Source organism: Triturus cristatus, chromosome 6 (genome assembly GCF_964204655.1).
Source record: "Triturus cristatus chromosome 6, aTriCri1.1, whole genome shotgun sequence".
Lineage (NCBI taxonomy): Eukaryota > Metazoa > Chordata > Amphibia > Caudata > Salamandridae > Triturus > Triturus cristatus.
The window spans coordinates 1,266,775,420-1,266,789,264 of record NC_140589.1 but is presented as its reverse complement, the minus strand read 5'-3'; the positions used below and the strand labels follow the sequence as shown (position 1 = coordinate 1,266,789,264).

Genomic DNA, 13,845 nt, shown 5'->3' with positions numbered 1-13,845 from the left:
CTAACATCAGGCCCCAACATCACCCCTAAAACCTCAACAGTCTTTCCGCTCTCCTGCGGACTGAAGCATCCCATCTGAAAGGCAAGCAAGAGGACATTTTGATTTTTTGGGTGTTATTTTTACATATGGGCCAGGAGAGTGTGGCTAAATCCCAGCATTATCCCACATGCGATGTAGAACTTCACACTTTTTGGACTTGAGTTGGCTGCCACCTGGAAGAAGCTACCAGACCCATATAGTTCTGAAAATTAGACATCTGAGGGGGGAGGGAGGGAGATCAATTGTGTTGTGCTTCGCTTGCAACCCACACCATTTTATTACCCGTAATGCTCTGCAAACCTCAGACTTTCACTAAAAACTCTTATTAACCTCACATTTCCATAAGGAATCCTTCTGGAATCTGCGGGAACTGCAAATTACCTACCACACATCATTCCCCCAAATCTCCTGAAAAAAATGGGACCACACTTTTGTGGGTGGGCCAATAGACCTTGACACAAAAGGGCCTATAGTTTTACCCAGAGAGATCAGCAATAGGGGATAGCTGCGAGAATTGGGGGGCGTGCTCGGCTGCCACTCATGGAAACCTACCAACCACAGACTTGAAAAGTAGACAACCAGAGGATTTCAGGTGGTGTACCACAAGATTTTCTGACCTACAATGCCCTGCAAACCTCAAACTTCACCTGAGATCATGCATTTTCCTTACATTTCTGTGATGGAAACTTCTGGAAACCACAGGAATCCACAAATTTCTTACCACCCAGCATTGCCCCACTTGTGGTGATAAAAGAAAACACTGCACCACTTGTGTGGTTGGGCCTAGTGCCTCGACAGGAACGGATCAAACAGAGGTCAATGGGTGTCCCGACACAAGGGCATTTTGGCTGTTTCCTGTCGCAAGCCCTAGATCTACCCACCCAAGTGAGGTGTCATTTCTATCAGAAGACATGTGGCTGCATAGAATAGTAGAATATTTTTTATTACCAATTAGATTTCGCTGCATTTGTGCCATCCTAATATAAACCAGTGTGTAAGAATGAAGACATTTTAAAATATACCCCCTAAATCATGCTTGTACGGGTACCCCCAAATTCAGAGATGTACAATTAACCACTGCTCCTAAACTCCATATCTTGTGCCCATTTCAAAAATTCATAGGTTACCTTGATACCTGTTTTTCACTCTACATGTTTCACCATATGAGTTGTAAGTAAGTAATTTTTATTATGTATGATTAATTAAAACCGTAGCATTCAGTACATTATAGGTTGATATCAAAAGAACTTACATTAAATAAAACAATTAAAAATAAGTACAAGATTAAAAAAGATCCTTTATATTGGAATTAAAAGACCTAAAACTGTTCTGAATATAGTAGCACTGCTGTCAGAGGATTGCAGGCCCATTTGAAGACATTGTATGAACTGCATAATTTTGTAAACCAGTGGAACGGACCAGTTCAGAGTCTGCTGTAGTCGTTAGTAGGTCTCTACTGTTGGCAGCAAGAGCTTTTCAGTCTCTGTGCTGTCAGGTCAAATAATTTTGTAAGGTGACAGTTTAGCTGCACTAAGGAGGGATTAAAACACATCATCACTGCCTGTCTGCAGGTCCTTACTCTGTGCTGCTTAAATAGTGGTTTTAACAGACTTTTACGTATGTCATCTAGCTTCTTGCATGTGCATATAATATGAATCAAAGTCTCAGTGTCATTCGCACACAAACAGCACAAATGATCGGGCCCTCTTCTTTCCCACGGTGGCATGAACGGATTGATCGGACCGACTCCCAGCCGTAGCTTTAGAAATTTTTCTTTGATCTCAAGCTTGGTTCCGACCTTGAGGTAAGGCTGAGGTTTTAGAACATCGTAGTTAAGCACGGCCCAGCCGTGAGCTGTCTTGGATACCGATTTCTTGTCCTCTATAGCCGATATGAGCCTTGTCGATTTTGTTACTATTTTTTTAAAAAACAAATGGCCCATTGGAGTGTTCCAGGCATCTGCCAGGCCGAGGGCCTGCAGAGAATTCTGTAGGTAGACGTTGACTGGTTATTTTCCAGTGCGGGACAGCTCTAGCCAAAGTTGGTTGTTCAAGGTCCCTTTCTCACCAGCTCTGATTTTGTGCCAACTCTTTAGGAAAGCTCCCTGCCTTTCTATTTCCTGTTTCTGGATTCCAAATTCCAGCCTTATTTGGGCTAGTGAAACATATTTAGGGAGCAGGAATATCGCCCGGTAGGGGGTTGCGATTATACAGTCGAGGGTAGCAGCATCTCTTCCTGTCATGGATTCGCTCCCGTAGGTAATTACTGGTTGTAGTTTTGCTCGTAGAACCTTTAAAAGGGGGTCAAGTTTTAAGTCCGGCAACAATTTCTTCAGGGGCTTGAATGCCAAGCAGGTCATTACTCCCTTCCTTCGTAAAGATTCAAGGTGTGGTTTGAAGGAGTTTTTTTTATCTAGGAGTACGCCCAAATATTTATAGGTAGTTGCTTGGTCCAGGTATTTGCCTTTCATGTACCAACTGGGATTTGAATTCTTGCGGTGGTTTACGCTCATAACTTTTCACCATATGAGTTGGTATATACACAATAAAAATAAATTGTACAGTGCAGATCAGTTGTTGGCTCTGGGTACCTCGGGTTCTTGGAGAACCTACAAACCCTATATATTACCACAACCAAAAGAGTCTAGCAAACATAATGGTACATTGCATTTGTAGTTCGGCCATTGTGACAAAAAGTTACAAATGAAAACATTATCATAAATGGCTGGTTTTTCCTACTCATTTTCATTATTTCTTTATTTCAACAGTTAGTTTATTTGGGAAAACTTTGAGGGTTCTACACATATGACTCCTTAATGTATTTGGAATTTTGCCTACTTATTAGAAATAAATAGCTTTCTTGGATCACCCATGAGTTTCACGCTGATTTTTACCACAAACTGGTAGTAGGTTGAAAGCACATAAAATAGGAAAAATGGGCTACCTCTTTGAAAAATGCCAAAACGGTGGTAAAGAAATAGTTTTTTTTTTTGTTTCAGTTCTGCAGGATCCTGAAAGCTGGGAAGATGGTGACTTTAGCACAGCAAACCGTTTGTTGATGCCATTTTCAGGAGTAAAAAACAGACACTTTTATGCAGAGCTTGTTAATTTCTATTTTTTCCCAAAAACTCAATGATGATGCTATAATTTGATTATTTTCTCGGTTCCCTGCAGGGGAATCCACACACTTTGGGTACCTTTGGATACCCAGGATGTTTGAAAAAAAGGACATAATATTGGCATGGATACGTTGTGTTTAAAAAATGGAGCCTCGAGTGTGAACTACAGGTCTCAGCACTGGGGAGAAAATGCCCAGCAGTTAAGGGTTAAGGAGTAGTGGGTGTGCCCTAGGGAAATGGTCGGTGTAAATCGCATGAACATGAAAGTGTTGTAACTTTGTGATATTCACAAAAGTTATATTACTTTCCCTAATATATATGTACTTTTAAATCTACCACTGGATGAACCAGATGTAACAACGACAGGGAACAAAATAACTTATTTTGAACTTAATTAAAAATTCTATTCGACTCGTTCATGAATCTGGCCACTTTCATTTCTTGTTTCTATTTATTTGCACACTTTAATCACATTTCGTAGCTAAGTGTTTCTTTCGCTGTGCCTTCTATGTATTTCATCGTGGTCCATTTTCCAGGTCCTGCTCCGCATGCTCCGTATTCGTACATTTGTCCTGCTCCAGCTATTTACAAAAGAGTTTGCGTTTCAAGATAAGCGCATGGAGGTGACAGACAGTGAATGGTTCTATCTGTGTGTTTTTTTGCATGTGCATTATTAACCGCACCGTTTGTTTGGTATGCTTGCCATTTGATGTGCCCCTTGAGGGATGAATTGACTTCTTTGCTCGGCGAGCCGTAGTGCATGTTTTTTTTTCTTCATTTGTTTCTTTCTCTGTCACAGCTTTCCCTTCTCCCTTTCTCTTTTCTCTCTTCCTCATTCTCTGCAAACGTCTTGCTTTTAAGGTGGAACAGTTCACTTCTCTGGCTCTGACTGGTAATGCAGATAGTCGCAGCCAGTCACCTTCGTCGTCTCCTGACCAGGTAATTGACAACTGTAATAACCATAGTGGGAGGCAATAAAACACTGCACTTGCTGCTTGTGTCCTTATTTCTCCTGAATCTTTGATTTGACCGTCTGTTTTACTTTTTTGGGCGCTGTAGGGTTTTGTATACAGCATCCGATATTAGACTGTCTGATGTCCGACAGATTATCTAAATTGGTGTATATTGCAACAGCAGCAACACAATGCGTGAGGATTAAAAAGGGTGAAAGCGCAGGGATAACTGAACACCAAGTGGGAACTTTAGTACTAGTGGATTCAGTGGGCAGACCAGACAGGGCTTGTAGTCATCATTTACGGTGCGGTTATGTTCTGTGTCTGGTCCATATGCTGGCGAATGGCTAGTTTGTATTCGGCCTCATTGCTTTTAATGTTTGCTATGGAACAAACTGCCTGGTTGATTTAGTTTGTTTTTGTTGTAGTATCGCGATTTCAAAGGCACGTGGCAAATAAGTAATCATTATTTTGCTCAAAAGTAGCATGATAGCAAAATAAATGATAATTTTCAGATAAATCAGATTAATGGATCACCTCATGTGGTAGATTTTATAATCATTGGACAGTGTGCAGGCCCTCTCACTTGAAACTTGCTAGTTAATATTCCCTTATAATATGAAAGTTTCATACTGTAATTACACCCCAAGTCAAATGTATTCACAGTGGTCTAAACATTGCAGACTGTCGACAGTCTGAATTCCTGTTGGGTATGTTTACCAATGTATGCAGGCCATGTGTCAAAAACTATCGGCTCCTCTCCTTCTAAGTGGTTTTATATTTGGTCGAAATCCGATAGCGTTCCCATCTGTTCATAATACTATATTTGTAAACTTGATTACTGTTACTCAGGACAAAGGGTTTCACATCGGAAATGCATTGGGTTTGATGGAGCGGGTTGCCTGCCGAAACGCTTGAATTTTCATCGGAACTGATGTTGGAAGGCACGGATTGTACTCGATGCAGATTGATGGCTATGGCCACTCGCTGTAAAAGTTTTTAAATGTCCTTGACATCTCGACCTGTCAGGGGCTGAAACAAATAACTAACCATGTCACAATATTAATTGTGATGCACATGCCCCTTTCAGCAGGGTGACTGCAGTGTTTTCCTTCTGAGGTGAATATCGGTCATTAAATCACAGTAAGTACATCAGGAGTACTTTTACTTCGCAGTTAATTACATTGGGAGAGCCTTTATTTTGCAGCTTTAATGGGTAATATAGAATGTCCTATTACTTACCGGTAATCTTCATTACTCCGGGTCCCGTAGTCCTCGACACCGTCATGGACAAGTGAGATGTAACTATCTCACTGACAGAAAAAAGAACGAAGGAATGCTGGACCTATCCTCCCCCTCCCACTGGGAGTACTTAAGGAGTACCGTCCCAGCATTCCTCCTGAAATACCAAGCCACAATGAAGGCCGGTAGACACGGAGGGAGGGAAGTCATGACGGTGTCGAGGACTACGGGACCCGGAGTAATGAAGATTACCGGTAAGTAATAGGACATTACCCCCAGGTCCCTCCGTCCTCGACACCGTCATGGGCAAGTGAGAAATACCAAAGCAAACACCGGCATTCATACCAGAAAACACAACAAACCACCAGGATAGCAAACAAACCCAGAGATTTATTGGAAAGAAAGCAGAAAAAAACATTAGGAGCGAACAGAGCTCAACACCCCCAATGCAAAACCTCCATCATCCCCCAACAGATTGAGGAGGCGATAATGCCTGATGAAAGTATTAGATGAGGCCCACGTGGCAGCCCTACAAATCTCAGAGAGAGGAACACCCTGAACCTCCGCCCAAGAAGCAGCCACCCCTCTCGTAGAACGACCTTGAACCCCCAAAGGAGGAGGAGAACCAGACAGAGAGTAGGCCAAGGAAATGACTTGCTTCAGCCAACGGCCGATGGACACAGAAGAAGCCTTACCCCCAAGCGAAGCCACACCAAAGGAGACAAAAAGGGAGTCCGACTTGCGAAAAACCGCCGTACGGTCCAGATAAACGCGCAAAGCCCTGCACACATCCAACAAAGACCACTGGGGACCACCAGGAGAATCCAAAACAGAGCCCAGGGCAGGCAACACCAACTCCTGACACCTGTGAAATTGCGAAGAAACCTTCGGCACAAAAGAAGAATCCAGTCGGAGCACCACTCCATCCTCCGTGAAGGAAAGAAAAGGAGGCCGCGCCATCAAGGCCCCCAACTCCCCAAGACGACGAGCAGAGGTGACAGCCACCAGGAAAACCACCTTGAGAGTGAGAAATTTTAAATCCACCACATCCAAAGGCTCAAAAGGACGACCGATCAAAACCCGAAGGACCAAAGGCAAATCCCACAGGGGAAAAGAAGGACGAGGCACAGGCCGAGAAACTGTAAAACTGCGTAGAAGACGAGAGACCAAATCTTCAATATCCCAAAGATTCCCCCACGGGGAACGAAAAGCCCGAACAGCGTCCCACTGTGCCCGTAGAGTAGACACAGCCAAACCCTTCTCGAAACCTTCCCACAAAAACTGAAGGACAACCTGCAAGGAACAGAACAAAGGGGAGACCCCCAAAGCCGAACACCAACGATCAAAATTACCCCAATGCCTATCATAAGCCTTAAGGGTAGAAGGCCGCCGGGAACGCTGAAGAGCCACCGCTAAATGCTCCGGGAAACCGCACCGTCTCCAACCCTGCCTCTCAACTTCCACACCGACAACCGCAACCGGAGAAGTGACAGGCACGGGGAAGACCGAAGTGGAGACGGAGACAGGGGAAGAAACCAGGGACCCTGCACCGCCAAAAGACGCACCGTCGGAAACCAGGACCTCCGAGGCCAAAATGGCAGGACCGCCACCACCTCTCGATCCTCCTGACACAAACGGGCCAGAAACCTGGGAACCAGAGCCAGTGGGGGAAAGGCATAGAGGAGACGCGACGGCCAAGGCAGCGACAGCGCGTCCACCCCTCAGCAACCCTCCTGCAGAAACCGGGAGCAGAACCGGGGGAGCTGAGCATTGTGCCGGGAGGCAAAGAGGTCCAGATAGGGACGCCCAAACCTCCCGCACACAAGCCGAAACGCAACGGGGGTGAGAGACAACTCCAGAGAATCCGGAAAGCACCGACTCAGGGCATCCGCCACACAGTTGTCCACTCCCCGAAGATGAACCGCCGTCAGAGACAGCAGATGGCCCTCCGCCCAACAAAACAGGGGTACCACCACCGCATTCAAATATGCCGAACGAATCCCCCCTTGATGAGTCAGATAAGCCACCGTCACCATGTTGTCGGACCGCACCAACACATTCCGATCTAGCAACAGTCCCCGAAAACCCATCACAGCTCGGGACACCGCCATGAGCTCTTGCCAATTGGAAGACCTGCGACTCTCCATGATGGACCAACGACCCTGAAGGGAGTGAGACCCCAAGGTCCCACCCCAACGCAAGGTGCTGGCATCCGTCGTCAAGACCAGAGAAGGAGAAGACTGCAGGGGCAGACCCAAAGACAGATGATCCCTCACAGACCACCAAAGAAGAACCGGGAGGACCACTGGAGACACAGGAATAAGAACATCCAAATCGCGGGACAGGGGATCCCAGAGAGACAGGAGGTACACCCAAAGGGGGCGCAGATGAAAACATGCCCAGGCCACCGTAAAAACTGTTGCCGCCATCAGACCCATAAGACGCAACCAAAGGCGCACCGGAAAGGCACCCCCACCCGGAAACGACGAGCAAGGGACACCAACGTCACAACCCGAGGCTCGGGGAGGAACACACGGTTAAGATCCGAACGGAAGCGGGCCCCAATGAAAACCATGTCCTGGGACGGCGTCAGTTGACATTTGGGCAAGTTGATCAGGAAACCATGGGCCCGCAACGCCGAGCACACCACTTCCCTGGCCTCCAGCAACAGGACCCGAGATGGAGCATGGATCAACCAGTCGTCTAAGTATGGGTACACCATCACCCCCTGGAGATGAAGTCACGCGACCAAAGGAGCCACCGCCTTCGTAAACACCCTCGGCACCGACCGGAGACCGAATGGCAACACCATGAATTGGTAATGACACCCTAGAACACAAAACCGCAGAAACCTGCGGGACCGAGGATGGATCGGAACATGGTAATACGCATCCTGAAGATCTAGGGTACACATGAAGTGACCCGGCAGCACCAAAGGAATCACCCTTTGTAAAGTCTCCATGCGGAAAGGAATTCTGGCCACCCATTTGTTCATAACCCGCAGATCCAAAACCAAGCGGAAACCCCCCGTGTTTTTGGGAAACAGAAAGATCAGGGAATAAAAGCCCACCCCTCTCTCTGACGGAGGAACCTCTTGAATGGCACCCTTCCGAAGAAGGTCCAGAATCCCGCGAGAAAGATGAGACCGCTTCACATGACTCGAAGGCCAAGGAGTCGGCCGAACACCTGAGTCCGGAGGAGGAGCCGTAAACTCCAGAACATAACCCTGGCGAATTATTTCCAACACCCAGACGTCGGAACAAGACTGAACCCAGGCATCCAGGAAGAAGCGCAGCCGCCCTCCAACCAACAACCCGGGAACCACCGCCAAAGAGTCAGGAACGCGGCTTGGCAGGCGGAGGGGATTTAGCCTAACGGTCCCGACCACGGCCAGAAGCAAACCTACCCTGGCCCCTCACAAACAGTCTACAAGAAGCAGGGCGAAAGAAAGATTTGGGTTTAGAAGGGACAGGAGCAGCAGCAGAGACCTTAAAAGAAGAAGAATGCTTTTTCTCCTTAAACAATTTTTGCAATTTTGCCTCCAACTCCCCCCCCCCAAACAACATCGTACCCTGAAAGGGTAACCTCAACGCGCATACCTTTTGCGCAGAGTCAGTTTTCCAGTCCTTAAGGACAAGACTGCGACGCGCAGCCACACAAGCCCCCCCGGACAGAGCAGAAGCACGCACAACGTCAAAGGAGACATCAGACAGCAGCTCCACCTGACGCTCAATCTGCTCAAGCAAACCAGAACAGTCCGTGGCATTATCCATAGACTGATAGAGAGACTTCAGGTCAGACAGCAGAGACTGCGACACATAAGTCCCGTAGATGCCCGCCCTCAAGGCCAGGTGGGAACCAGAATACACCTTACGGAGCGCAACATCCGCCTTCTTGTCAACAGGATCCTTCAGCACAGCAAGGGAAGTACGCCCCACCAAACTAGCCACAAAGGAGTCAATGGGAATCGAATCAGGAAGTTCAGTAGCCATATCCTGCAGAGGATAAAGTTTAGCCATGAATCGCGGAATCAGAATGCGATCCGGATCAGCCCACTCGCGCTTCAAAACATCTCTAATGAAGGGATGGACAGGCACATCGACCGTGGCAGCACTCTGAAATTGTCGCAACAAAGGGCCCCTAGAGGTACTAGGTGCGTCCCCGTCAGGGAACCCCATGTTCTCTTTGACATGCTGTAAAATGCCGGTCATAGCTTCTTTGTCCACATATTTGCCCTTCAACTCTTCGTCCCCCAACCACGCAGACTCATCGCCACTAGAGTCCGAGGAAGCAGGCGCAGGGCACTTGCTACGGGATCCAACATCACCCATCTCTGTTAAAGTTTCCCTGATCAAGCACTTAATATGCGCATCAGCACCAGCATCACGGCGTCTGGACCTGGCAGGGGAGGGAGACCTGGAAGCACTAGAAGAAGAGGAAGACCTCTCTCTGTGATGTCGTTTCCTGGAATGTTTTCCCATCGCCTATAACACACCAAACACCGCCAAAACACAAGGTAATCACAACCGCTATGCGGTACTCACCCCTTCTGCTCGTTTTAACGAGCCTCCCCCAGCCGGGAACCTCGAGGCGCCTGACTTCCGTACTCAATCCCAAAAACCGGAAGTCAGGCATGACAAAAACCGGAAGAGGAAGGAGCCACAACCAATAGCGAGGAGCAGCTCGGCCGCGCCCCCTAGCAAGCCCGGCAGGCCAGGAGGGGCGGCCATCGGGCGAAGAGAAAGCCAACGCGGTATTACACCGCCGCGCGGCTGAGACATACGAAGAAGCCCGTGCCACTCCCCCCAAGCCCGGCAGGGAGGGAGAGGCCATCCACGGAGGTACGCCGGTACCTGGAAGAACCAGCAGCCCCCAAGTAAGTCCAAACACAAGGCAGGAGCGTCCAGCTCCTGCCGCGTCCACACACTGTCAGGATGACAGAAAAAAGAACAGGAGGAATGCTGGGACGGTACTCCTTAAGTACTCCCAGTGGGAGGGGGAGGATAGGTCCAGCATTTCTTCGTTCTTTTTTCTGTCAGTGAGATAGTTACATCTCACTTGTCCATGACGGTGTCGAGGACGGAGGGACCTGGGGGTAATATATATTTACATATGTATTTGTGTCCATTTTCAATACGAGTATTCTTAATTCTTAAAACTAATGTAATTGCAATATTTTAATTAATTTTGTCGTCTTAAAAATAATTATACAACTAAATTAATGTTAATTCAATTTTAAAATGTAATTTTAGTAACAATATTTAAATGTTAAATTATTGCAATATAATTCAAATATAAATTAAAATACCCATCCCTGAACCCTGAAAACTCCTACCACCCCAAAAAACCATTCTTGAACACTAAGAACGCCTTACTGCCCCAAAAATAACACATCTTTGTACAGTGAAAACCCCTTCGCATTCGTAAAACTACTCCTCTCATCCCTGAACCCTAAAGAAAACCCCCAAAACTTCCCATTTAACCATATGTTTATAAAACAAACAAAACTTGTTTAAATGTATGGAAACCTCAAATTTAATTAAAATAATTTTAAATATTTTTTTTAAATGTAAAAATAATGAATGTTTAAGAGTATTGCTGTATTTTTAATTGAATATATTTGTTGTCACAAACTTTATTTCAAGTGGCACTTAAACATGTCACTTACTAAACTTAATTTAGAGCACCCTATCTAATTATATTCACATAAAGTTAACAGCATGTATGTATGAATCTACATATATATATTTATATAAATATTTTACACAAAGGCAACAGTGGCAGTCACCACTGTGCAGTTATAGTTAGGACCAGGTTTCCATAGAAAATAAATGTTTTGGTTTGCTAGCAACTTTGGCAGCATTTGAAGAATCTTCTTCCAAAGAATATGTTCATCCACTCCAGCTCTTCCAGGAAAGTTTCATGGTGATCTGGGGTGGGGGCTGAGAAAAAGGAGGGGGGTCCCAAATACCAAATTGGGCAGAAATCTAGATCTTGAGCCAGAAAGAGTACTTTTTGTGATTAAGTGTACTTCTGTTCAGTAGTTTTTGAATAATTAAAGTTCATAATTTCTAGATATTAGTGATGCAGTATGTCTGCAGAGTACTGCAACCTCAGAGGATGCTATCTGATTGGCTCAAGTGATACTCCCTTGTTGCTATAGTGATACCGCAAGGCCACATCTCACAATCTGATTGGCTAGCCGCAAAATGAAGAAAAAGTTGCGGTCACCCTTTAATGACCCAGGGATTGGTCCCTGTGTCATGCAAAACAAATACAAATAGGGAATAAGGGGCAGTCCTTGAGGGGGGGTCCAAGAAGGACACACCCAGGGGGGTCAAATAAAAATAATTATTTTTGTGGCACTGCGGTACTACCATAGGACTCAGAGTAACTTATCTGTAGTAATGTGAGAGAAAAAAAAAGGAGCGGGCCTCGAGCTACTGTAAGACCATGGGGGTTGGCCAGCAACAGGATCTTGATCGCCCATGGGGACTGAATGCGGCCAACTCCATGATGTACACGGCTAAAGACCATGTGTATCAAGGGGTTTTGCTACCTGCATGGTTTGGACGCAAGAGCTAGCTGTGTGCAGCAGATTGGAGTGGAGTGTTGCCTGCTGCCAGGCCCTGTAGCTAAACCCACGTCACGGGGTGGGCCTAATTACGTATGGTAATAAAATATTACTTTACTTTATAAAATGTCTAGAAATTCACAGAAAAAACAAACATTAAAAGTGATGTTATTGTTCGGTATGGGTATAATATTTTACTTTACGTTAAGCAAAAAGCCTGAGAAATGCACTGAAAAAAACCAAAGGGTAAAATGATGTTATAGTTAGGTGAAAATGTCAGTTAAAACATTACATATTAAATTTTTTTTTAAAACACAGAAATGTGCTAGTTATATTTAACTGAAGTAACTATAACTCACACCCTGTGCCATGGACTGCTTATTACCTCACGTATTACATCACTCATGACATGTTCTACAACATAATTGATACCATCAATGCGACAAGTGAAATACCCTCATTGATGACAACACTGTGCATTGCGGGGGTGCGTGTTATAGTTGTAGACTGGCACTACGAGACTAAATTATGAGCAAGGCTATGAGCAAGCCGAAGCACATTAACAAGCTGTGGGACGGGTGAATAAAAACACTACAGTTTAAACTCGGAGTACCGGTTTCTCATTGCATTATAAGTGTGAAAAGATGATTATATACTGCCATTAATCAAAATGTTTGAAGGAAGCACAGAAACTCTACTTCTGACTATGTTTATATCTAGTTTTGAAAGTTGTGTAAAGTTCCATGTGTTCCCAAGACTTTTTGTAAGCACCCCGACTGAACCCAGATAAGCGCCTTTTTCCTGTGAAGCACCAGGCCTCTTGTAGGAGTTTCACTTCTTTCAAACAGGATAATCTGAAAGAGACACATTAGTGATAGATTCCTTACCTTAGAATATCCCCAGGTGTCAGACTGGATCCGGAAAGTTTAGCTTAGCAGTACCCCTGCGCGTCAGTAGGTGGAGTCGTGCGGCTCCGCGTCCGTCACTGGTGTCGTAAGCACCGAGATGACGCCACGGAGAGTACTTAGGCACCACCCATGCGCGCTGATGTCAGTTCTTTCTTTTTCTGCGCCAGCAAGCGCAGAACCGGATTGAGCACGTACCCGTAGTCACTTTTTGACTACTATTTTGAAACTTTTTGTCTCCTCTTTCTCTTGGTGCACGTAGGGATGCCCGGCTTTAAGTCCTGTGGGGCCTGCCACCGGAATATGTTGGTGGCGGACCCCCACGATGTTTGTCTCTACTGCCTGGAGACTGCTCACGACTCCCGGGACTGCTGGGATTGTCGCGCCATAGCCCCCAAGGCCATGCGGGAGCAGCGTAGGAAGTTGCTGGAGGTCCGGCATTCGTCATGCCGCCGTCCAGGGACCGCTCACGGGACCGAAGCCGTCGCTCCTCAGGCTCCAAGTTTTCGCCTTCGGATTCTGGTAAGCGACGCCATAAAAAGAAGTCGAAGAAGCGTGTTCGCTCTCCGACATCCCCCCGTCGCTCCCTGGAGGCGGACGAGGGGGACAGGGGCTTTGCCCCGGCGGCTCCCCTGGAGCCTGGAAGCCCTGCTTGCCTACCTGCCATACGGGGTCCGTCGGCGACTCCCAAACAGGTGCAATAATTCCTTGCTACCATGGACCGCCTTTTTATGCACCGGGCTCCCGCCGGCGCACCTTCGGGTCCCGGGGTCCCGTGTCCAGATCATGTTGGCTCCGGCGCCACTAGGTGCGGCATTGCCGGCTCCGGCCACGGCACCGCCCTCGGCGCCACACTGGGTGCCGTTTATTCCTCCCTTGTCCCGATTCCAGGACCATTTTGTTCTGGCCTGGGATCCGCATTGGGAGCCGGCGCCGGTCCGACCCGTTCGTCACTTCTCTGGCTCCAGCTTTGCCGCCGCGACCGGCTCCCTCTATGCCAGAGGCAGACAAAGA

At 46.8% G+C, this 13,845-nt stretch overlaps 1 protein-coding gene across 2 annotated transcripts in view; it reads left to right on the top strand.

The window, feature by feature from the left end:
- Positions 1–13,845, top strand: part of SNX9 (sorting nexin 9) — a 730,362-nt gene that overhangs the window by 365,221 nt on the left and 351,296 nt on the right. The window contains exon 5 of one of the 2 annotated variants that reach the window (XM_085612219.1): positions 4,019–4,096. The exons of the other annotated variant lie outside the window; for it this stretch is intronic. Within the exon in view, the coding sequence (XP_085468345.1) occupies positions 4,019–4,096 (78 nt within the window). The remainder of the gene's footprint in view (positions 1–4,018; positions 4,097–13,845) is intronic. 2 annotated transcript variants of the gene reach the window in all.